Source organism: Agelaius phoeniceus, chromosome Z (genome assembly GCF_051311805.1).
Source record: "Agelaius phoeniceus isolate bAgePho1 chromosome Z, bAgePho1.hap1, whole genome shotgun sequence".
NCBI lineage: Eukaryota > Metazoa > Chordata > Aves > Passeriformes > Icteridae > Agelaius > Agelaius phoeniceus.
The window spans coordinates 2,219,940-2,243,519 of record NC_135303.1 but is presented as its reverse complement, the minus strand read 5'-3'; the positions used below and the strand labels follow the sequence as shown (position 1 = coordinate 2,243,519).

The 23,580-nt window shown below is 37.0% G+C and overlaps 1 protein-coding gene across 2 annotated transcripts in view; it reads left to right on the top strand.

The window, feature by feature from the left end:
* The window catches only part of EDIL3 (EGF like and discoidin domains 3), a 241,110-nt gene that overhangs the window by 128,677 nt on the left and 88,853 nt on the right, over positions 1 to 23,580 (top strand). For both annotated transcript variants that reach the window (XM_077171852.1, XM_054652418.2), the window contains one exon: positions 9,915 to 10,028. In XM_077171852.1, the coding sequence (XP_077027967.1) occupies positions 9,915 to 10,028 (114 nt within the window). The remainder of the gene's footprint in view (positions 1 to 9,914; positions 10,029 to 23,580) is intronic.

The window sequence follows — 23,580 nt, the reverse complement described above, 5'->3', positions numbered from 1 at the left end:
GTTTGAGTCAGGAGTGTATTTCTTAAGAAAATCTCTTGATCATCTCTACTTATCATGTTTTGCTTTGTGTGACAGCAGGCTGAGAGCACAAGAACTGGATCCCTGTGAGATTAAAATAATCTGAAAGAAAGTAGCCCAGCAGTCTGAAATTCCTGGGATTTGACATAACTGGGAATTTACTTAAAACATTCCAGTAGGCAAATGGAAATTCAGTCCACCCAGACATTCTAGAATCTGTACAGAGAAAACGTGCCCGAGACCTGCGCAGGGAAGTGCGGGTGTGTTCTCAGATCTGAAACTGCACATAAGATTCTGTAAGGCCACGCTTCTTACAAATGCAGGCCATACTTTGCTTTTCTCAAAGTACACTGAAAAAGTATTAATAAATCCTGTTTATCTTCCTTTCCTTATCATGTGCTAAGTGTCTGATGTCATGAGACACGTGCAGCTTTCTGTCAGCCGTGCTTTGGCTGGAGATTCGTTTGGTCCTCTGGTGGGATTGTCTGATTCTGACAAAAAATAGTGACGCCCACCTCCACTGAAGATTGATCCCCATCAGACTTGTGTTTGAATCAGCTCACCAGGACTGTCTGGAGGTGCACAAGCTAACTGTGCTAAGGGATTTTCAGTGGGATCAGGTCACAGAATGTGGCCAGTGCTAGGTCCTAGGGAGGTGAGGAGATGGGAACATGCAGAGGGACATGAATGGCATTAATTGTGGCTGTCCCTGGATCCCTGGAAGTGTCCAAGGTCAGGCTGGACAGGGCTTGGAGCAATCTGGGATAGTGGCAGGTGGTTGGAATTATGTATCTTTAAGGCCCCTTCCAAACCAAACCATTCTGGGATTCTGGGATTTTCTAAAAAGTTTTTTTTTTTAAAAAGAAACCACCAGCTCTACATTTGCAATAAATTCAATTCAGGAATTACATTCAGGAATTGCCCTTGTTACAACAAAACATTTACAGTGAATTGATGTTCCCTCGTCCAGATGTGTAGGCACTGCACCATAAAAGAGTATTTAAAATGTTATTTACCTCCAAATAATAGGTATCCTTTGTAATCTTGTCAGATCTCATTTTGCCCTCCCCACAAGTCAGTCAGGTGGCATCTGGCTCTGAAAATGTATTTATTGTGTGTGATCCTTTCATGTACCTAGCAGAGCTGTTTATGGTTTACCCTCCTGCAGTTTTTGCAGTTTACTTAAAAGCAACATTCTTTTCCATACCAGCAGTTGTCACTGTTAAAGAGAAATTAATCTGCTCCCTTCTCACCCTCTCCACTTTCTTTGTCACTAAATATTTAAGGGAGCTTCAGGATAATTCTGCAGGAGACATACAACAAAATTAGGAAAACAGTGCAAGGCGAGGAGAGCCTTTACCCTAATGGAAAATTAGGAGTTTAAAAAGCTTATTTCTGACTTCTTTATGTCAATGCTCATGAAAGAGCGAGAACCTCCTCCCATTTCTCAGCAAAAGTAGAGATTTTTACAGGAATTGTAGCACCCACACCATTGGGTTATGGTACAGATTTTATGTACAGACTGGAAGACAATATTTTTCTTTCTGAACCAGGCAATCATTGCTGATGTGGTGCAGCTGCTGCATCTTTTGTGGGGAGGGAGATGAGGTTTTCCTTGTCACCTTTGCAGAGGAGGCAAGGAAATCACCACAGCCCAAAAGGCAGAATTGGTGATGAGCGTTTCTTTCCTCGGTGACGTTCACCAACCTGCAGTTCCAGATGAAATACAAACATAAGTAAAACATACATATATTTGTGATCAGCTAAGGGTCTGAATTTGAAAACTATCAGCAAAGAGTTGAAGATACCTCTATGTAGCACATGTATGTGCACTTATGCAAGTGCCTCAAACAAATATTTCTGATTGTTCAAATGAGATTTATACACATTGGCCACAAATGAGTACACTTCACCCTGTGTATATCAAATAAAGACACATCAAAAAAAAAAAACCATAATCATCTGACTTTGTCATTTTAGAGCATCCATCTTTGTATCTTCCAGGACTTGTCTAGTGATATTTTTAAAAACCTGTGCCATAGCCATGTTCACATAAAAACAATGCAACCCTACCCTCACTCTATTCTGAAATGCATAAACAACTGCATTTTGAAGGGATAAAATTTTTCTGGGATGTATGAAGGGAAATAATGCTAATTTACTGATTTGGGGTCAAACTCATTGTGGTAATAATTGGATTTATTGCCACGTGACCACCCACACTCCTCTAGCAAATCATCCAGTTGCTCCAATGCTCCATAATTTAACTTATTCCTGAAGCTGAGATTTTTGGAGCATTGCTTGTAATGAAAAATGATTCACCAGTTGAATCACTTTTTAATAAGATTTTTTTTTCTCTCTTTTCCTCAACTACAGCTTAAATGATTTGTCAAATGCTTGTTATATAAATAGCCAATTATTTTAATAAGGTTCATTGGAAACGCCAGGAATAGTTGCCCTGAAGATGTACTTCCACAGTGTAAAATTAAATGATAAGTTACTTAATGGGACGAAGGTTTTCATGCCAGTATTCATTAAAAGTAATTAAAAATGAAAAATCTGCTTCAATACATATTAAAACTTTTAAAGTACCAACTCCTTTAAAACTAATAAGGAACATCCAGGCTAGGCTATTGCAAAATTCCATTAGATTAAAATTGCCTCAGATGAAATGCCATTAAATAGGCATTTAAACAGGTAAATAGAAGATCAGGAAATACTGACTAGCCCAGTGTTGGAAGTACGACTCCACAGAGAACACTGTAATAACTTTTCAGTGGCTATAAGGAAAAGATAAGTATTTTGCATAATAGAGAGTAGGTACCTATGCAGAGTATAATTTCACTGCATGGTCTATTTTATGAGAGTTCTCAAAATTGAAACAGGGATGAAAAAGTATCTAAAAATACCAAAAAAAAAAAAGAACCTTGCTAACAGCACAAGATATATCACTACTGTGGCAACGATTCTTGTAGAGCCCTGTCTTATTTTAAACCCTTTGAAGTAGATAATTTAAAGTAGAAATGTATTCTGGAATACACTTAATTGTGTCTTTCCCTTTATTATTTTTTAAATTATTATTTTTCCAATAGTTTTACATTTAATCCTAGCATTCTGAAACCTGTGATTATAGTTACTATTTTATGGAAATGAAGTCACTTCAAAACTTTAAATTTAATTTTGAATTTTTTTAAGTGAAGGTAGCATAGGGTAAGTGCCACAGTGGAATGCAAAGAACAGTAGGAAAATGCTATAGACAATAAATTGATTTTAAACTGGATTTCTAAATACATGCTTCTATTAATTTCACTGCTACTATAACAGAATAACTGTAACTGTAATATTGAACAGGAGTGTAAGTTGCAGGTGGAAAAGATGAAAAATTAAGTGGTGGAGAAAGAAATTAGTCATCATAAAAAATGCTGGTTTGTCTAAATTAAGGATTTTACTTCGCATATGAAATTTAAGAAGGTATTAATTAAAATAAAATAGTCTTTCCTTTCCATTTTCTCAGAGCCTGGATTTTTACAAATCAAATCAAAATGAAGAGGATCTAACTATACATTCCAATTTTCCTGAAACAAGTTGGTCTAGATATATTTTAGAACCAACAGGGAAGGGAACAACACTGGATTGTTACCAGGCGGCATGAAATATCTTCTCTTCTTTTATTTTTTAAGAAGTCTAGTTAAAGAAGTATATTTAAAAATGTGTAAACTAGAATTTTTAAAGAAGCCTCAAAAGAGATAAATTTGCTCTGAAAAAAGAATGTGAGAATGGTTGGAGAAGCAGCTTCTGAAGGAATTCTAGGCAAGAGCTCTGGGATAATATAATGTAAAATATTTGTAGTGAATGTTTCAGGAAAAATCCTGACAGACATCCCTGTGGTGGATTATCCCAGGTTTCAATATTTTTAAAGAAAACCCAAAATACTTCCCCACGCAGCTGTGCTTCAAAATAAAACTGTTATTATATAGCTGGCAATGTGTTCAATTATCTTTACTTTTGGAAGCTGGTGTGGCATAGTGTGGACAAAAAGATAATATGGAATAATTACAGGAATAATTAAAGAATAATTACAGGAATAATTACAGAATAATTACAGGAATAATTACAGAATAATTACATTTTCCTCCTCCTGTAAAAATACAGGAGGAGGAAAACTTTATATGGAATTATGAGACCGGGGTAACACAGTGTTTAACTTCTAAGGGTGGAGGAGCAAGAGGTCTGCACTTTTTTTGTCTCCAGTGTAAAGCAGTTTTCCTCTCTTTTTGAAGATCACATAAGAAGGATATCTGAGTAGTGAATCCCTTCAGGGTGGCACAGAGCACTTGAAGGTTTCCTGCAGCTTCTCTTGGCACTGTGTTTTCAGAGCCTTCTGTGGTCAGGAAACTGGCTTTGAAAAAGCAAAGGGAACCTCTGAATCTAACAGATGCCTGTCCTGCGTGGAATGTTAATGCACCCAATTCAGATTTGATATTTTATTCTAAATTCCTGCATTTCACAGGAATATGCCACATTATTTGTAAAAGTTTCACACCAGTGTTGAGCCAAACAAGTGCTAGTGCTTGTTTTTGCATAATCCTAATTAAGTCAAGGATCAGTTATAGCTAAAGCTACAGTTTATCTGTTTATATAAATTACAAACAAACATTCATTTGGAACATGTTAGAGATCTTCTTAAACCTCTCATTAAGATTGTTAAGATAAATCATTATTGTGAAAATTATCTATTCCATATCTTTAGCCAAAAATTGAAGGTCATCCACCTGTGCTTTTTCTGATGCATTTTCATTCTGTTTAAACACATTTATTTACTTATTTATTTATTAGCTTTCTAGGGGAAAAAAAAAGCCAAAACAGCAAGTTAATCTAATTTATGAGACCTTTACAGTTTAGGCTTGTTTTTATAAACGGTGTGAATATGAGGAAGAATGCTTTGATTTGGGGTTTTTTTTGGTGAACATTTTCATAAAAATGTTCTACTCTTAAAGAAGATGTGTCTTTCAATATGTGAATTGCTGTAATCCTTCAAATTTTATCATATCACTGAGTAGCTCACTGTTAAGATAATTTTATTAAATTTCAGTTTCTCATGAGCCAGATTATTTGCCAAATAAAACCAGTATAATTTAATTCTTTTCAATGGAGTTTTGCCATTTTGTATTTCTTAAAAATATTTGGTGCTTGTGCACCTTGGTGCAAATAAAAAAGAAGAGTGTGTAAGCTGAATTTCATGATTCTAGGAAATTCATAACAAAAAGTTTGACCATCTGAAGCTCAAGCTTAAACAATTACAAGCTACTACAAAATTCTGCAAGCAAGATCATACATTTTGTGTGAACTTACTGATATGGTATTGACCTGTGTAATTTAATCATTCAGGATCAATACATAATAAAGAAAAGATACCTAGAATGCATTTTAAAAATCTATAAAGAACCATCAAGCAACTACAAGAATAGCTTAGCTTAAACTCCAAAGACAATTAAAGATGTTAAAACTTTAGGATAATTATTCCACATTATCTTTTTGTCCACATCATGCCATACCAGCTTCCAAAAGTAAAGATATTTGAGCACATTGTCAGCTATCTAACAGTTTTATTTTGAAGCACAAATGTGCAGGGAAATATTTTGGGTTTTCTTTAAAAATATTGAAACCTGGGGCACAGGAAGGAGTGAGAAGTTACTCAAACTGGGAGTTGCTCTTTATCCAGTGTGAGGCTGTGGGTATTCACAGAAGCCAATTATGAAACAGATATTGCTAGATGATTTTTTTAATTCCTAAATTGTACTGAATGGCACCCTAAACTGACTTTGTTATGGGACAGAAAAATGTTTGCAATATTTATAAAGGATAACTGGATTTTGTTGGATCAATTCTCCTAATGAAAGCCATGTTGGCTTCCAGAGAAGACTCTTGAACATAAATGCTTTTTCTTTGATTGGCCAACCACTTTATCATGATAGAAGGCAGATTTTAAAACATGACTTAAGGTTGAGATGAGCAGCCTGAGTGTGATCCAGAAGCCAAAATGAGAACAAAACCAAAATCTAAGGGAGGGAATGTTCTGGTCAGCAGGAGAGAGCTTCAGGAAGCCTGCATGGCAAAAGGCAATCCTGGACCAGAAACAAGGGCTCAGGTGGCAGGAACCAGGAATTTGGGCTGTGAAAAGAACAAACAGGCAGGGGACAGGAACAAGACACTGGTGTGAACTCACAGGCAAAGCACAAGGTGTGTTGGCCATAAAAAAAAAAATATGCAGTTAAATTGAGCTTATTGGTCCCTCCTTCAGAAAAAAAGTCAGTTTGTAACAAGTAGCTTGCTGAAGGACTCAAAGGGCTTTATGTAAGAGTTAATTTTTTAATTATGACAGCTGCACAATTTAAATACCCATTTCATGAGGGGTGATTTTTCAAGAAAATATGTGTGACTCTATTTAACTGGTACAACCCAAAATGAGTCTAGGCGTTTTTAATTATGTTACATTTGCAAGTAGTAGTTTTTATTAATGTTTTATTAAATACTTAGAGGATTAAATAAGCATATGTATATATATAAAATCTATCAAAAGAAGAAAAAAGCACAGAAATCTGCCCCTTGATGGTTTTCCAAGTCACTGTGTGACATAGCCAAGTTCTCTATTACTTTCCTAGTTTTGTTCTGGGGTGCAACACAACTGTGCTTCAAACAGAAGTCTGCTTAATAATTTTGTGATTATGGATTGATAGTAGGAGATAGGAAAATTAAATTTAATAATCTGCAGCATGAAAAGAAACCTTAGCATAGGCTTTACTTCCTAATCAAGTCTCTCAGCCCTTCAAGCTATTTCTTTCAAGGAACAATCTGTTTTCAGAAAATTTCAGTTACTCTGTTCCTGCATCATCCTGAATTTCAGAATCCCTCTTCAGCAGAGATATCATGAGAGATTGGGCATTTGGACTTTTTGAGGCTGGGGGTTTTGGGATGTTTTTGTTTGGGTTTTTTGTTTGGTTTTGTTTGGGTGGGGTTTGGGGTATTTTTGTTCTTCTTTGCTCTCTTTTGTTGGTTGGGTATTGCAGTTCCTCTCGGTTTTCTTTCATTTCCTTTATTGTTGCTTGTTTGTTTGTTGTTTTTTATCTAACTGGACAATATCTAGAGATCCAGACCTTCCCTCTGTCTTTTGATGAGTCCTTTTCACTCAGTGTTTATCACTTCCACCACCTCCCTCTGTGAGGAACTCAAATTTCTCTGGCAGCACCCAGGTCTCTGTATTTTATTTAGTGTAAAAGCAAAAGGATCTGCCTTGAAGCTAAGACTTAACCTTACCTGAAAACTCATGAGCATCCTGCAGTGCTTTTACTGTGCATTATTAATTTAGATCAAAAGAAAACCTTCATCCTTCTTATGTAGGTAGGTTATGTGGTTTGGTGAAGAATTAGAATCTGATAACAGAAAGAGAGTTTTCTGCATGAGTCTCTATTGCCTGTAGGAGCAACTTCTCAAGAAACCCTGGTATTTTAAAATTTCTAGGGAAATTTACTCCTTGTCATGGTAACAGAACAAAGTTTATGTTTTCCAGAAGGAAGGAACACACCAGCTAGTGTAAAGAGCAGTATCAGAATTGGCACATCTGGGAATTTGGACATAAACTCACCACAATTTGTAGGAGCCACCCTTACTTAAATATTCTTCATCTGCATGTTCAGTCAAATGAAATAATAACGGGAAAATATGCAATTCTGCAGAAGTTATTATCTAACCCATGTTCAAGAATGTTGTTTTATTCTTTAACACGGTTTTGTTGATTTTCTTCTCAACTAAACACGTCAGACATGATGCAATGACCAACCTTTCCTTATAAATTCATCAAATATGACATATTTGTTTGAACTGATGGGACTCAAGTTTCTGAAATTACTGGGAAAAATCACTGTAGAAGCCAAGTAACAAAGATAATAATTAACAAATTCCATCTTTCTGCTCTGGATATTGCTGATTGCTCCATGGGGATGGAATATGAGGATTGTTTTAAAAGGATGTGGTCCTCCAAGCTCAGTTTATATTTCTCCATCACCACGCAGTCAATATGGAATATTCTGGAAAGCTATGCTTTTTCTCCTCCTATTTCAAGAAGAATGGTAAAATAGGGAAAAAAAATTTTGAGGAGATATTGTCTTTACACAGAAAAGCTTTTAAGAGGATAAATCACCACCAGCATAGTGGGAGATAGTTCATATGTTCACTTAATGTTTTTTAGTTCACAGTGACCTTGATTTTTTTTTCCCCCACAAATGTGTTAGCCTGTATTAAAATGATGAATAACCTGATAAAAATGTAAGGTTAATGGGCTTTGCTTAAAAAGGCAAATGGGGAGCTGAAGAACCTTGTTAAATTTTATAAATACATATAAAGAATTTAATTTAGAACTGAGCAGGTCTGCTCTTTGGTCATTTCCCTTGGCAGGTTTTATTTCTCGAACTCTAAGCTGTTACTCCTCTTGTTCATCTTTAATAGAAAAAATTCAGCTAACTCTAAAGTTTTATTATGCCAGTATGTAATATCTTTAAAAGTGAGAAATAGAAAAACATGAGGGGTTAAAAAGAGGCCCAGGGATCCATTGCCACCATTAATTTTAGCATAAAAATCTGAAAACTTTCTGTTTCAAACAAGTGAAACTAGCCTTCCTATTTCACTGAAGACCTGTCTCTGCATTTCTGTTCACAGCAATGGGAAGATTATCCTATTCACTGTAGAAAACACTGATTTTTTTGAATACAGATTCCTGGAAAATAAAATAAAATAAAAAAATAAAAAAAAACAAGTTGAAAGTACAGAAGTCACATACTCAAACTATTGAATATCAGGAAACTTTGTTGACAGATCTGAGTTCTGCTTTTCCTGAGCATAGCCACATTGCATAAGATTTAGACATTTTTGTAACATTTTCTTTGGTTTGTGAGTGCCAGAAAAAAAAAAAACAACAACAACAAAAAAAAAAACAACAAAAAAAGCATTTTAAACATTTTGGGGACAGGAGCAGGTTAAACACAACAGCAAGGAGTATGACTTCAATTCCCAGTGATTTCCCCTATTATCTACCATGTCATCTACCATATTTACCACATCCTCTACCCTTTTTAAAATATTTAACTTCAGAGGTCCAGTCCTTTTAAAACAACACATAAAACCTATTCATTTCTAGCCCATGCAGAATAAATATAAATGTGGAAACTAAGAACTTCAATTATGATGCATCAGTATAATCCCCCTGCCTGTTTAATGTTGACTGAAAAATTCCGTGTCGCACTTGAGAAAAGGAATCTGATATTACACTTAAGGTTGCTACACTGAAAAACACTGGTGAGTTTTATTCTTGCAGAGTTTGACAAAGTGTGCTGAAAAAGAGGACCTCAAGTGAGATTACCCACCTTTTCTGTCTTTTATGAAATTTAATGAAATTTGCTGGCTTCTAGATTGAGTTATTAGTTTCAATTTGCCCACTAACTCATTCACAGAAAGGGAATTTTTTTAGATGGTTAAACAGCCTTGTCAAATTAGATGTTTAATGAATTTGAGATGAACTGAGACACATCCTTAACTGGCATCTGTTGATAAAGAAGTAGCAACATTCCTTGAAGTTGCAAGAGTCTCTACTGATTGCTCCATTAGAACTACTACAATTTGGTTTTTTGGGGTTTTTTTCAGGCCAAACTTTTGGCCCTGATATCATCTGGAAATAACAGTGGAAATCATTGAGCAAGACTTTGAATTATACTGTACTACAGGACATAATAAAACTTCTCTCTCATTTTTTCTTCTTTTTTTTTTTTTAATTCTTTTAAACATGTGCATATTGCTTTTACCATTTCTCTGCTAATCATGGCATCCTTTTTTTGTGATTCCTGCAGATGTGAACGAATGTGAAGCTGAACCCTGCAGAAATGGTGGAATCTGTACAGATCTTGTTGCCAACTATTCCTGTGAATGTCCAGGTGAATTTATGGGAAGGAACTGCCAACAGAGTAAGTACAGCATGGTTTAAAACCATTATTTTTAATAATATAGTATAATATAATATAATATAATATAATATAATATAATATAATATAATATAATATAATATAATATTATAATATAATATAATATAATATAATATAATATAATATAATATAATATAATATAATATATTATATAATTTTATTTTAATAATATAAAATATAAGATTCTATTTTTACAGGGAAAGGACAAACAAAACCAGAACACTTTAATGTACTGTGGAAATACTTCTTTACACATAAAGAAACCTCAAAATAGCCATCTTATTCCCTTCAAAACTGAGGGAGTTTCAGAGACCAAATCTGTCACACATTCAAGTAAAGCATCTGATATGATGGAAATATTTGCAAAATGTATCTATATTTAAGCAAGAAGTAAAATAGTGTAATGTAGAAAAAACCAAAAAAATTAATTCAGGCTGAGGTTTCATCTCATCAAAAATCCTGTCTTCAGCAATGTTATTGGCAGAAATCAACAAGTGTAGGAAAAGGGCAAAAATATCTGCTTTTTGCTCTGATATGTCTCTAGCCTCTGAAATTTGGACCACTGCTTTGTGGGGAAGTCATTAATAGAATTAACAGTCATTAATGGATTTGTCCTGGGAAAGGGAAAAACTTCACCTGATTTTTTTTCAATAACATTGACTATGGATGCACCATAAAGGTCTGATTCCTAAAGTTCTTCATGTATGATAAACTAGGTAATCCTGAAGGCCAAAAATAACAACAATAGAATAGACTTCTTTGGCATAAAATGCAATATACCTAAACATTTAGATATTAGAGTTTGTTGGGTTTTTAATACTGTAAAGATGAGAGCCTGTGTGTTTCAGTCAAACAAAAGAAGTTAAAATTATGGTATTGTGGATAAAGCTAATATAGTTCCAATGTATATTTCCATAGAAAGAAACAGGAAAGTATTTAACAGCTGGCTTTAGTAGTGTTGGGTTTTACATTCAGAATACCTGAAATACTGGGCTAATCCACATTGAAGAAAGGGAGCTTCTGGTGTAAGGAAAATCCTACTTCATGTAGCAAAAAAAAAAAAGAAAAAAGGCATTACAAGTTGAATCATAAATAAATGAAAACATAACAAAAGCTGAAAAATATCAAATATCATAACAAAAGCTGAAAACATAACAGAGTGAAACATATTATTCTTTTTCCTGCATTCACATTGTGGATATATGGGGGAGAATAGAGAGGAAAACAGGATGGACCAATAACAACAAATGTTTATTTGAAGTGGTTTCAGTGAATTCCCAGATTTATACACAGCAGAAAAAATATTTGAGGCACCCAACATAATATGTATGTAGTTCTAGAGAGGAATAAAAGATGAATCTTTGCTTTGAGAAAGTCACAGGTCTCTGTGGCTGCCTGAAAGAATTTATTAAAAAAAAAAACAAACCCAAAACTATTAAAGTGTTTTTCAGAATTTGCTGGTGAAGCAATTCATGCATTTCCTTATTAGGTGCAATTGAATTGCCATTTGGAATTCTACCAGGAATCTCATCCATCTCCTCAGAGTTTATCCCTTCTCTATTTTGGCTGCATCATGAGCACTGCTCAGATAATAGATCACATAAACCCAATCTCCTGTTTTGCTGGAAATGGGGTAGTCAGAGCTATTACTTAAGTGTTCATTGCATTTCCTGAACCATCATCTGGTATTTTATATACCTTTTTTTTTTTTAAATAGATGTGTACGTAGTGATACACAAAAATAACTTTGTGTGTGAAGCTGCATATCTCATATATTAAACTGAATTAAGTTTTATGTATGTATATCTATAAGCACAAACACACATTTCTGGCTTTGAGAGCATATAAGAGAAAGTATATGTATGTAAAAAAAAAATTGAAACTTTCCAGTTTATTGAAATAGTGAAAGAACTCTGCTACTCTATTGCAAAATATGTTATCCCCACTCTGTCTTTCTGTGTCTTATTTTGAAGAATTCATACTGATATAAATATGTATAGTGAAGTAAATATAAATATATATAGTTTACCATCTCTATAACTTGCACTATACCATTTTCTATAGCTGGGCTTGAAAATCCCTTTTTTTTTTTCCATTAGAAGTTTGGTTATGTCATCACACTTAATTACGTAATTACAAGTAGTTATTACACATTCTAATTACACCATCAAAGTTTTGCACATATTTACAGTAATCATGTAATTAAATACTGTTATGCTAATTACGTAAATTACTGACTGCTGTCTCAGAATTACCTCACAACGCTCAAAGATTCCTGAGTCACATCACAGAATATGTAAAATATCCTAGATGTAGAATCAAAAAAAACCCTGCAAAATTGCATCATACAAGCTGCTTTACAGGATGCATTTAGAATAATTTATCTAGTTTGTTATAGCCCAAATATCACTGCTCTGCAACAAGGATTTGTCATGTTACTCATGCACATGCCTCCTGTACTTTGTGTCAGACACTTTTTCCTACACCTCCACCTAGGTTTTCCCTCTTTTTTAATTCCACCATTTGATTTCACCACAATTAATTCCTCTTAGCTAATCTCCTAAGCAATTCACTTCCATTTCATCTCTTGTGTGGCACTTCTCAGGGGTGAGACAACTGTTGTGCTGCACCCAAATCCTGGGATCCTTGTGTGACACCCATCCCAAATCCTTCTGCGTAGTCCCAAAAGCCTCTGGAATAACTAGTGCAGCTAGTCTCAGCTGGCCTGAGAAGGAAAGGGTTGAAACTGAGTACAAAAATTACAATAAAATGATCTTTTAACCATATTTAGACCACCCTGACCATCCTCTGAGTCTGTTTCTGGCATGGATGAGATTCAGACTGGTTTATATTAAGTTCTTTCTTTTCTTTCTTTCTTTCTTTCTTTCTTTCTTTCTTTCTTTCTTTCTTTCTTTCTTTCTTTCTTTCTTTCTTTCTTTCTTTCTTTCTTTCTTTCTTTCTTTCTTTCTTTCTTTCTTTCTTTCTTTCTTTCTTTCTTTCTTTCCTTCCTTCCTTCCTTCCTTCCTTCCTTCCTTCCTTCCTTCCTTCCTTCCTTCCTTCCTTCCTTCCTTCCTTCCTTCCTTTCTTCTTCTTTCTTTCTTTCTTTCTTTCTTTCTTTCTTTCTTTCTTTCTTTCTTTCTTTCTTTCTTTTTTTCTCCTCTCTCTCCCTCTCTCTCTCTCTCTCTTTCTCTCTCTTTCTCTCCTATTAGCTATGGCTGCTTTTAGCAATTCAGGCATAACTGGTATTTAAACCATCTGCTTCTCATTTATGGAAAGCACAGGACAAGGCAAAATCAGGGTAAAGTGGAGTGTGAGAGCACTGACAGCCTCAAAACATATTCAGCCATTCTGGAATGAGCTTATCAGCCTGCTAAGAGACACTTAACAAACATCTGGTATTTACAGAACCCGCCTGCAGATGTTTAGCAAACACTGAATGGGAAGAAAGCACCTTTCCCCATCCCCTGAATGTGAAATTTAAGCTATTTTAATTCCATATTACTTCCCAGATTTCTAAGGCCTCGGAATTTCCTTGATGCAGCTGCGTGTCCTTCTGCTCTCCCACTCTCTGAACCAATTCCTTGCTCCTGTGTTGAATTCAATCAATTATGATCATGTTCATTACAACTTTCCTTAGTCTTGGAGTATCCATAAATAAAATACTGTTTCCAAGACAGTTTCTCCTGTGGTTGGAGGGTTTCTGGTTTCTTGGTTTTTTTGGTTTTTTTTTTTTTTTTGGATCACAACATTCTCTTGCAGACTGCAGACACTTTCATCAAGGTCAGGCTGTTTATATTACTCAGTGCAAATCTGTATTGTTAAAGTCTCCCATGACCAGCGTGGGTGGAGAATTGCAGAAATATGTGAGCAGTTGCACAGGTGACTTTTTTGATCTCTTTCCCTTCCCATTTTAATGTTTTCAATCAAGCAGATGGTACCAGGCAGTGGACAACTTACAATTCTACCACTTTGCATCCTGGAGCTGTGTTTTGCTAAATGCCAAGAGTTTCTGCCATTAAAGCATATGGAAATCCTTCCTATGTTTTTTTTTTATTTGAATATCTAGATCAAAATAGTCACTATAAATATTTCTTTACATATACTGTGGCCCCTTCACCTCCTTTTCTGGGGATTCAACCTGCCCATATGTAGGAGAACTGCATTCAAAGCAAGTGCAGCAATTTATTTGTCTAGCATGTCAGAAATCCTGCCAAGCAGTGTGCCACCACCTTGTTTTCATTGATTTCCTCTGCTTTTATGGTTTAGTACACTGTTGTGCTTCTCTTGCTCTTGGTTGCCTCCTGCCTTCCTCTCTGTGGAAATCAAAGTGGCGTTTTCTTTCCATTCACATGAAAATGCCCGTATTTTTAACTTAAAAAATTATCTGAAGATCTGACAGATCTAGGCATAAAGAGATGTTCAAGACTCCTGCTTACATGCAGCCTTACAGTCCCAGACTAGATGGCTTCACCCAAAGCACACTAATGCATTATGATTTTAGAATTTTCCTTCTCTCAAGGTTATTCCCAGGGCACGACCCTGCAGCTCACATGATTTGTAGTATGGGATAAATAACTTATTTTACAGTATCTTTTCTAACAGACCCTTATTCCTTTTCATGCCATCTGTATTTCACTTCTGTGTCCTCAAGGCAGAGTGCTGGGTCTTTTTTGGCTTCAGGTGCTTGTCCTTTGAACTCCTCTGCTTGATGGTCACAGTTTTGGGTGAATTTTGGGCATCTCTGTCTTACAGATCAGACCAGCCCTGGCCCAGCAGGGTCCAGGGTTGATAAATCCTCCATGCTTAGGTTCAGAAAAACCCTACTCAGAACAGACATAAGGGCATAAGAAGTGCACAGACGAAAAATGAAACAATTTATGAAATATTAAAAAACTGTGATTTCTGGGAGAAGGCTTTTTGCTGGGAAAAATTTTGCCTTCCAGGAAATGTCTGTTTTCAAAATATGGATAGGAATCAGAACTTTACCACTCTCTGAAATCAAAGATTGTGGTTAGGGGCTTTCTGGTGAACTCAGCTCATGGAATTGACCTGTTGAAATTAAGCTGCTAGGAACTGAATGGTAAAGGAGATCCCATTGCATATATGCCTTATTTCCAGATTACCTGCTGGGGAACTTTGGTTTCAAGGCCTGAGATTCTTTGTTCAGCTTCAGTAATGTCTTGGTTTGAAAAGCCAGGTGCCTGCTGAGGAAGGCAGGAGCCTCCCCTGAAATGGAAAATGCAAACCCCCTCCCTCTGAATTATTGTAATTTTGAAATTAAGGGCCTCTCAGGCAAAGATATGGGGATAACAGTTTTTTATTAGGGGAGAAAATGAAATAAACAAATAAAAAAAAATGTAATAGTACAAAACCCACTGCCAGAGTGAGAGCAGGCCGTGTCCCCTGTGTGTCAGGGGGTGGCACAGCCCCATCCCATGGGGGCTCAGCCCTCCTGCAGTGCCAGCTGTGGCTCTGCTGGAGCAGGGATCCTGCACAAGGGGGGAGTTTTCCTCTGCAGCTCCAGGGCTGCTGCAGATGGGCCTGGGCTCCCTCTGGCCATGCAGGGCAGCAGAAGCTGCTCCTCTGGCAATGCACTGGGCAAAGGCTGCTGGGCTGTCCCAAAGCTCAGATTGGATCCAGGTAGGAATGCTTGGCTCCTCCCCTGGGCGGAGCATCTCCCCATGGGATGATGGGATTGGATCAGCCCTGCAGGGACACTCAGTGGCCATGGACAGGAGAGAATTAATAATTAATGGCCCATGAACAGCAGAGATCTCCTGGAGGGAGGATTGGCTGTGGGAGAGATAAAGAAAACTTCCCCATGAACAGCAGAGAACTGCCCCAGCTGTGACAGATGGGAATGGAATCCACATCTCCATTTCCAACCTAAGACAAGTAAATACTTTGAGCTTGTAGTGAGCCACATTGCCCTGCCAGGAATCAACACAAGTTCCCGAAATTACTGATTATCATGAAACTCTCTGTCAATGACATTTAGGAGGGCATACTCTTCCCTACAGCTCAAAATATCAGTTTGACTAATTCTGAGATTAATGAATTATGAAGTTTGAGTTTAAGCTTATTCTTGATTGTTTTGAATGTGTGCCTGTTTCATGATCTCAAATACTGGTGTTAAAGTCAGAGGTCATTGAAATACAAAGCTGGACAAATATACCAATGAAGGAGTGGCAAGGGGGAATAAAAGAAGGTAATTAATAAAGCAGATCAGTTCTTTGATCCAGTGAACTTCACAGCCACACAGGTATTGGGCTGGTACAAAGGAATGGCAGGGGAAAGAGCCTGGGCATGAAGTCAAAGCTTAACACCAGCTAAAAAATGTTAATCAAACCACGGTCTAACCAAGAAAGTAGAAACTTTAATTAATTTTTAAGGCAAGAGAAGTGTTTATTTAAATTTTAATATTTTTCTTGCTTTGTTTCACTTCAGAGATCATAAAATTTAAAAGCCAGTGTTGTCAGCTTATTGTCAGCAGAGGATAGACTGCAGAAAAATTTGGTAAATATGTGCATTCTTGCTAGTCATTATTTGAATGACAAATTCAGGACTTCCATTAAAAGATTAAGGACGTTTTACAGAAATGCATATATGTGTGTGCAGGTGTAGATATATGTATATAAAATTATTAATCACAGAAAATTAATTTTTCAGTGTCCTCAGGGTAGTTAATTTATCATTTACATGATATCCTTGTGGATTTATGGGATTATGGGGGGGTTAATCTCATACAAAAGAAATAATGAAAAAAAATTGTGCCTAAAAGAACTTTATCCATTTAATATCAAGTTAATAGTACTAGTATGAGCTCCCTGGATTACAGAAATATCTCAGAGCAGAAACATATCAGAAGTACACTTTGAAAGTGCAGGAGGGAGAATTTTTACATGTCAAATGTGACTGTAGGCCATGTAATTCAACTCAACCTCAGTAATTTGTCCTTTTTTGAACATGTCATAAGAACATGAAGCAAAAAGTATTTCCAAAGTTGAATTTCTCCTTGAAAGAGAGGCTAACATCAGTAATAAGAATTTTGCTTTATGCACATCTTTAACTATTTCAGCTAATCTTGAATGGAATACAATTTCCATATTTGCATTGGACAAAACCCCTCTTGAGCCCTTTTGCTGAAAATGATGATTTTTGCTGAGTCTGCACCACTCTGTGAATGTTGTCTGGCAGGCATTTCTGCTTTCATTTGGTACGAAGGTGCAAAGAGGCAGAAAATGTTATAGAAACGACAGAACACGTTGTTAACATTGAAATGTTCTCCCAGGCATTTCAATGACCCAGTGAGAAATATTAATCAAACTCCAACATTTCTAAAACCTTCAAGCAAAGCTCCACCCTGGCGCTTCCACTGGGGACTTCCTCTGTCCAGGCATCTTGTGCAGGACACGGAGCTTTTGGCAGAACTGGGCTCAGCAGATCAGAACTGCAGTTCTGTTCAGCACAAAAGAGAAATGAGAATGATCTCTCCGTGTTTGATGTTGAAACAAAGTCCTCAGCCCTGTGCCTTCGGGTGCATTTCCATCTTGCTGCTCTGGCACAGTGCAGGAACATCTCCCTTTGAAAACTAATTTCTCAATATCTTGTTTTGATTAGGCGGGGGAGGGTTCAGTCTTTACCTGCCAGAAACTCAATGTAAAACACTCAGGCAAGCCCTGAAGGCCCAGCAGGAATATTTTAAAGGTGTAATTGTTTCCTTACTCCATGAGTCATCAGGTGCAATAATGGCTTTTGTGCGGAGTCAAAACCCACAATATTAACTCAACCCTGCATTCAACCCTATATTGTTGACTTCAGATTGAACCACCTTGTTGTGGCAACTTTCCTGCCACGTTTTCTTACTTTAACCTGTGGATCTGCTTTTCCAAAGGGTTTGTGTCATTCTTGACTCAATTACCCTCCGCAAAAAGAGGATGGAGTCAGGGATTCCTTCTCCCTCTTTTTCTACTGAGGGAGCACTGTAAATTTACCTTTTCACAGAATCCCAGACGCACAAAAAGAGTAGAGGAGGAAAAAAAAAAAATCTCATCTTATAAACATGATCCACTGTTCCTTTGTTGGAAGAACTTTTATGTACATTTTTATGTGTGGCAAAGCCTATGACAATGAATATTTCAGTATTTCTAAGCCTTAAAAGAAAAATTACAGCACTCCATTATTCTCAAAGTAGCCCCTATAGCTCTTAAGTTCCTGGTCTGGTCAATAATGCACGTTCTTTTTTTATGTCCTCACTGAAATGAAAAATAATTTGCAGGTAAGAAATTGGTACTATAAAAGAAATAAAAGCTGGACTGTAGACTGTAGAAGGAAGCTCAAAACAAATCACGGGTTATTATGACCAAAAAAAGCCTCCTAAAAGTATGGAATGAAAAACCACTAATGATTATAAACATGTGAAAAGGGGTATATATTAAAAATAAACATATAAGGGCATATTAAATATAAAAAATTTACAGCTGCAGTCGGTTTAAAAGAGTTCCCAGCAGCCAAGTCACGGGAACATTTTGAAATACCTTATTTCAAGGCTTATTATATGAGATATTGGGTAATTATTTCCAAAGAGATTGACTGGGGAAGGTGGCTTGCCATAAGAATTAGCCTGGTCTTGTTTTCTGCTACCCTTTGGTGGACACAGGAATCATCAGTTTGAGTAAAATTATTTCCAGGGCTGTACAAACTCCTCAACATTAAACTGTCTCGAGCTCTGGAGTAGTTAACAAGCCAGGCACTGAGTGGAATTACAAGTGAGCACGGCATAAACCTTGCAAAACTTGGAGGTTTGAAAGCTGGCTCACATTTTGGAATTTCATTTAGTCTTGGAGCTCGAACGAAGCTGTGAAACATGAAAACCCATATGAACTACAGGGGGAAAAAAAAAATAAAAAAAAATAAAAACCAGAACGCAGTTACAGGAGCCCTAAATGAACTCAAACCTCCACTCTCAGCACAGCTCTCCCACCTGCAGCTTTCAGGAGGGTGAGGAAATGAGAAATGTGGAGTGCTGAGCTTCCCGCCGAGGGAAGGTTTGCTCCGGACAGACGGACAGCCCGGCACGGCCGCGGCGCCGGGCGCTGGTGCAGCCACGTGCCAGGGACCTGGCAGGGGATGCTGAGGGCTGGCAGCTGCTCCAGGCCCCAGCTGCCACCGCTTCCATGTGTTCGTTCCATCACACGGTCCCAGGGCTTGCAAGGGGATGAGCTGACTGGAAAGGTTTGGTGGCAGCGCAACAGGGAGAGAGAAAAATTTTGTTTTCTTTCGGTGGGGGTAAAAGGGGGCTCAGAAGGGTGCAAGCGAGTTTTTGAAATGAAGCAGGGTGAGAACTTTAAATATTCACAAGTGCAGTAGAATGCCTTCCAAGAAGAGCTGACAGAGTTAACTCTTAATTCAATTTTCCTTCATTTCTGTGACTGTTTTCCTGTATTAATGCTGAATGTAATTTGGCCATCTCTTAGCGTGGTGCAGATAGAAATTTTCTTTACAGACAATATAATGTGAAATTTTACCTTTTAAAACACATTAATATCCATTGCTGATCCAGCAAAATCTGGTATACCTCACCCATAAACATGATTTCCCTCCATTGGCAAATCTGTATATTTGACAGCAGCATTGCACGCCTTCACTGAAGATCAGTTTCAGTGTGTAGTTTGCAATATTATATTTATTGTTATTCTAATAATATCAATTCCCATTTATTCTCCTGCTGCTGAAACCTAATTTTGTAATTACACTCTTCCTGGTTTTTTACGAAATTCAATTTTACCCATCTGTGATGTGAGCTTTCATTGTAGATGTAGCACAAAAAGCAACAGTGCTGTAATTCATTACATCAAAGTTAGCAAAAAACAAATAAGGCTGGGAAATGTACAACATTGAAAGCAAATAATTTGAATCCTCATGCTCACTCTCTGCAAAATATGGACTATTTTTCTTCAGTAGTTCTGAAGAATTCCCTTTTTCTTCTGGATGGGAGCTTCCATAGATGAAGCCGAACAATAATTTTATTGTTATTAATGAAACCTCTTCATCTTCTTTTTCTTACCCCCTGGTCCCTCCACAATATCTTTCACAATGCCTTTTTCTCTTCCATCAGGTGTGAATTTGAGTGTTTTGTTTCGCTCATTTTTAGACATTGGAGGACATTTCTTTCATGATAAAAAAGGTCAGGTGGAAAATCCTCAAGAATTAAATTTCTCTCCCAAAGTGCACAATGGAATCAGTTCAGCCTCATCTCTGCTGAAGGTGGGGTGGGTTTTCCACTGAGTTTTCTGCAGGTGAAATGGGGCACAGGTCCTTTGAAAGCTGTGCTTAATCTTAGACACAAATATAAAACAGCTGGAAGTAAAATGGGATTTAATAATGAAGTGCAACATGATCGCCCCCTTTATTTATGTTACATTTCTCTAGAATTGATTTTACATTGTTTTAAATGTTGAAACGCTATTTTTTTGGGGTTGTTTGTTATTGGTATTTTGTGATGGAGAGTGCTAATTTCAGACACTTTACACACTTTAAAAAAGTAGGGTGGATGGAAAGCCTCATTTTTAGCCACCAAGTAGGCCAGTGACCACAGCTGCAAAGTACAAGGAGAAGCAGGCCCAGTGATTCACCAAATTACTGGGTAGGGAATTTGGTAAATTAATGGGAAAGAAAGGTGGCACAAGAATAATTTTTGTCAACAGCAAAAAAAAAACTGTATTTGCCCAGTGCACCCATGTGTAAGAAATGCAATGTTTCCTTTTGGGAAAGCTGAGAGGCCACCATCCTCCTCTGTAGCTGGAGGAGGGAAAAGCAGATTCCAGTCTCTGATGCAAATGGGATTTTTGGATGCACATTGGAGCACCTTCAGAAGCCAAGAATTCCCAGTACCCTGGGAGCTGGGGCATGGATAAATTATTCCAGACAGACAGGGAAGGAATTTCCTTCCCTTGTAAGCAGACCCCAGTCTTGTTCCCTCAAACTTTACAACTCCTGAAAGGGACATAAACCTGCAGCCCCAGCTGCCCCATTTCCCTGCAGCTCATTGACATTCACAATTTTGGATGCAAACAGGGATGCTGAAGAGGCGTGGCTGCCAAGTGCTCACATCCCTCCCCTGATGCTGAGTTTTGCTGAGATTAGGTCCTCTCACAAAAGGCATCCTGGGAAACAAATTTCCCTGCTCTGTCAATTCCTGTTGCAGCTGAATTAGGGAAACAGCCCCCAGAGTTGTAATGCTTGGGTCCCTGCAAATCCCAAAGGGATTGGAAGTCCCAAGGAATTTTACAAAGTGAAACTTAGACAAGAAAAGTGTTAGGAAGTTTCTGTGGTCATATGAGAATTTTGCACTGGCAGTGAAGACATGGGGTGAAGAGGATATTGGGAATTTAAAACTAATTTTTTTTTTTTTTATCTTAAAGTTTTTTGATAAATCATTATGCATAACTAATAGCTCACTTTAGTGCTATTCTTATTTTTTTGAATCAAAAGAACCAAACAAGTTGGCCCTGGTAGTAGCACTGCAATTTTGCCTTGTGCAACTTTATATGAAATTTCCTAATCCACATATTATTGCCACAATAAGGATTCCTGGCTAACATTCAGATGTCAGAGTTTAATGAATCAAGGAAAATTGGTGTATTTACACCTATTTATGTATTGCTGACAGGTAACTTCACATTTGCCTTTTCTTGTAACATTCATGAGTAGTTGTTTTTACATATATAGTAGTAAAAGCTAAAAGATCAATCTATGCCTCTTCAAACGCCTTCAAAAAGCTTTTTGTAAGATTAGGTGAGAAGATTTTCTCCACAATATATTCAAATGTTTATACATATTTTACTCTTAAAACAAAAATGCCTAATTATTTGGATTTTGGTGACTTCATGATGTTGCCTAAATACTTGAAATGTAAGCACCAGAGTTATCTACTTGCTTTGTTGACCATGTTTATTTTTATTTCAGGAAAGAGGATATTATTCCTTAGTTTTTCAGCTGAAAAATACAACCCTCTTCTTGGTAATTCCCTGACAAACTTTTTTTTTTTTTTTCTGTATAAAATTAAATCATTGGATAATTAGATTTCCTACAGAACACCAAGAGCCCATAAACAACATTAAAAGAATATGCTTCTGAAAAAGTATCTTTTTAATGTTTAGTTTCTGTTCTAATGGATGTATTCATTCTGTATGCAGAATGTTTTCTTGGAGAGTTTATTTTTAAATACACTACTTATATGAATAAAAAAGGGGATTCTTAGCTAAGTTTCCCAACCATGTTAGTGGTAAATTCTTAAGAACACAAAAATCCTTCATATTAGGTCAGGTATTTCATCAATGGATGTGTCTCTGGCTGTGGTAATGACAATCATTTAAAAAGAATATTAAAAGTACACCCCTGGTCAGTCTCTAGTATCATTCTTGGATCTGCAGTGCCTGAATTTGTCCAGTTCCTTTTTGAACCCTCGGGTGCTGCCTCTTCTGGAAGGCTCCAGAAGATCACAACCACCATGCCAAGAATTACCTTTTTTTTTTTTTAAGCAGGCTAAGCTGATTTCTTGTGAATTTCAGCGAGTGCTCCCTGATTTCAGTAATGTCAAGGTGACGAGCAGCACCGTACTCATCCTGCCAATGTTTATGCAAAGCTGTATCCCTCCTCATTCTCCAATCCTGTGCTCTTTGCAGCTGTAATGGCCATTTCCATGTTCAGTGCAGCGCAGGCACATTTTAGGGATCTTGTCTCTTCCCTTTGAGTACATTGAGGTTCATCTGTCACCCTTTTGACCACTCACCCAGTTTCTCACATCCTTCTGGAGCTGCTCATCATCAGAGTAGCATCTGAGCCAGAGAGCTTCAAATTGGACAATTTCCCCATTCACAATTTCCTCCAGGTCGCTGATGAGTAAAGCCGACTCCAGCAATGACCCTCAGGGAATGCCACTGGTAACACTTTGTCCTGAAAAAGACATTTTCTCTTCTGTAATTAGACTTCTGGCTATAGCAGGGCCATTTCAGCACTCCCTGGAAAGATCCTTTCATGTGGAACCTCATCAAGTGCCTTCTCAAAATCCAAGTGTGCTGTTTCCACTGTATTTCCTTTAACCCTGTGCATATCATCTTTATTAAAGGTGTGCAACAAGTGAAGCAGAACTGCCATTTATGGGAGGAATATTGGCTCTTTCCACACCTTTTCTTAAGTTCCTTATGATCTTAATTATATAACTATCTATCAGTACACCTCTGTAGTTCCTGAATCTGTTTTTTGGCCCAATTCTCAAAAAAACCCGATCTCATTAAATCACTTCACCATTAGAAAAATTGGTGTAAAAAAAAATCCTGAAAGAAGCCTAAAATCCTTCCTGCTTACATTTTTTTTTTTAATCTCAGACCCAACCCAAGAGTTGCCTAAATTTATTCTCAGTCTGAATCCTCAGTATGGATCCTGTAGAGCACATAAGGGCCCAAAGTTAATTTTATGGCCTTATTATAAAAATTTGAAAGGGGGTTTGGTAATGGACGCTCACGACAGTCAT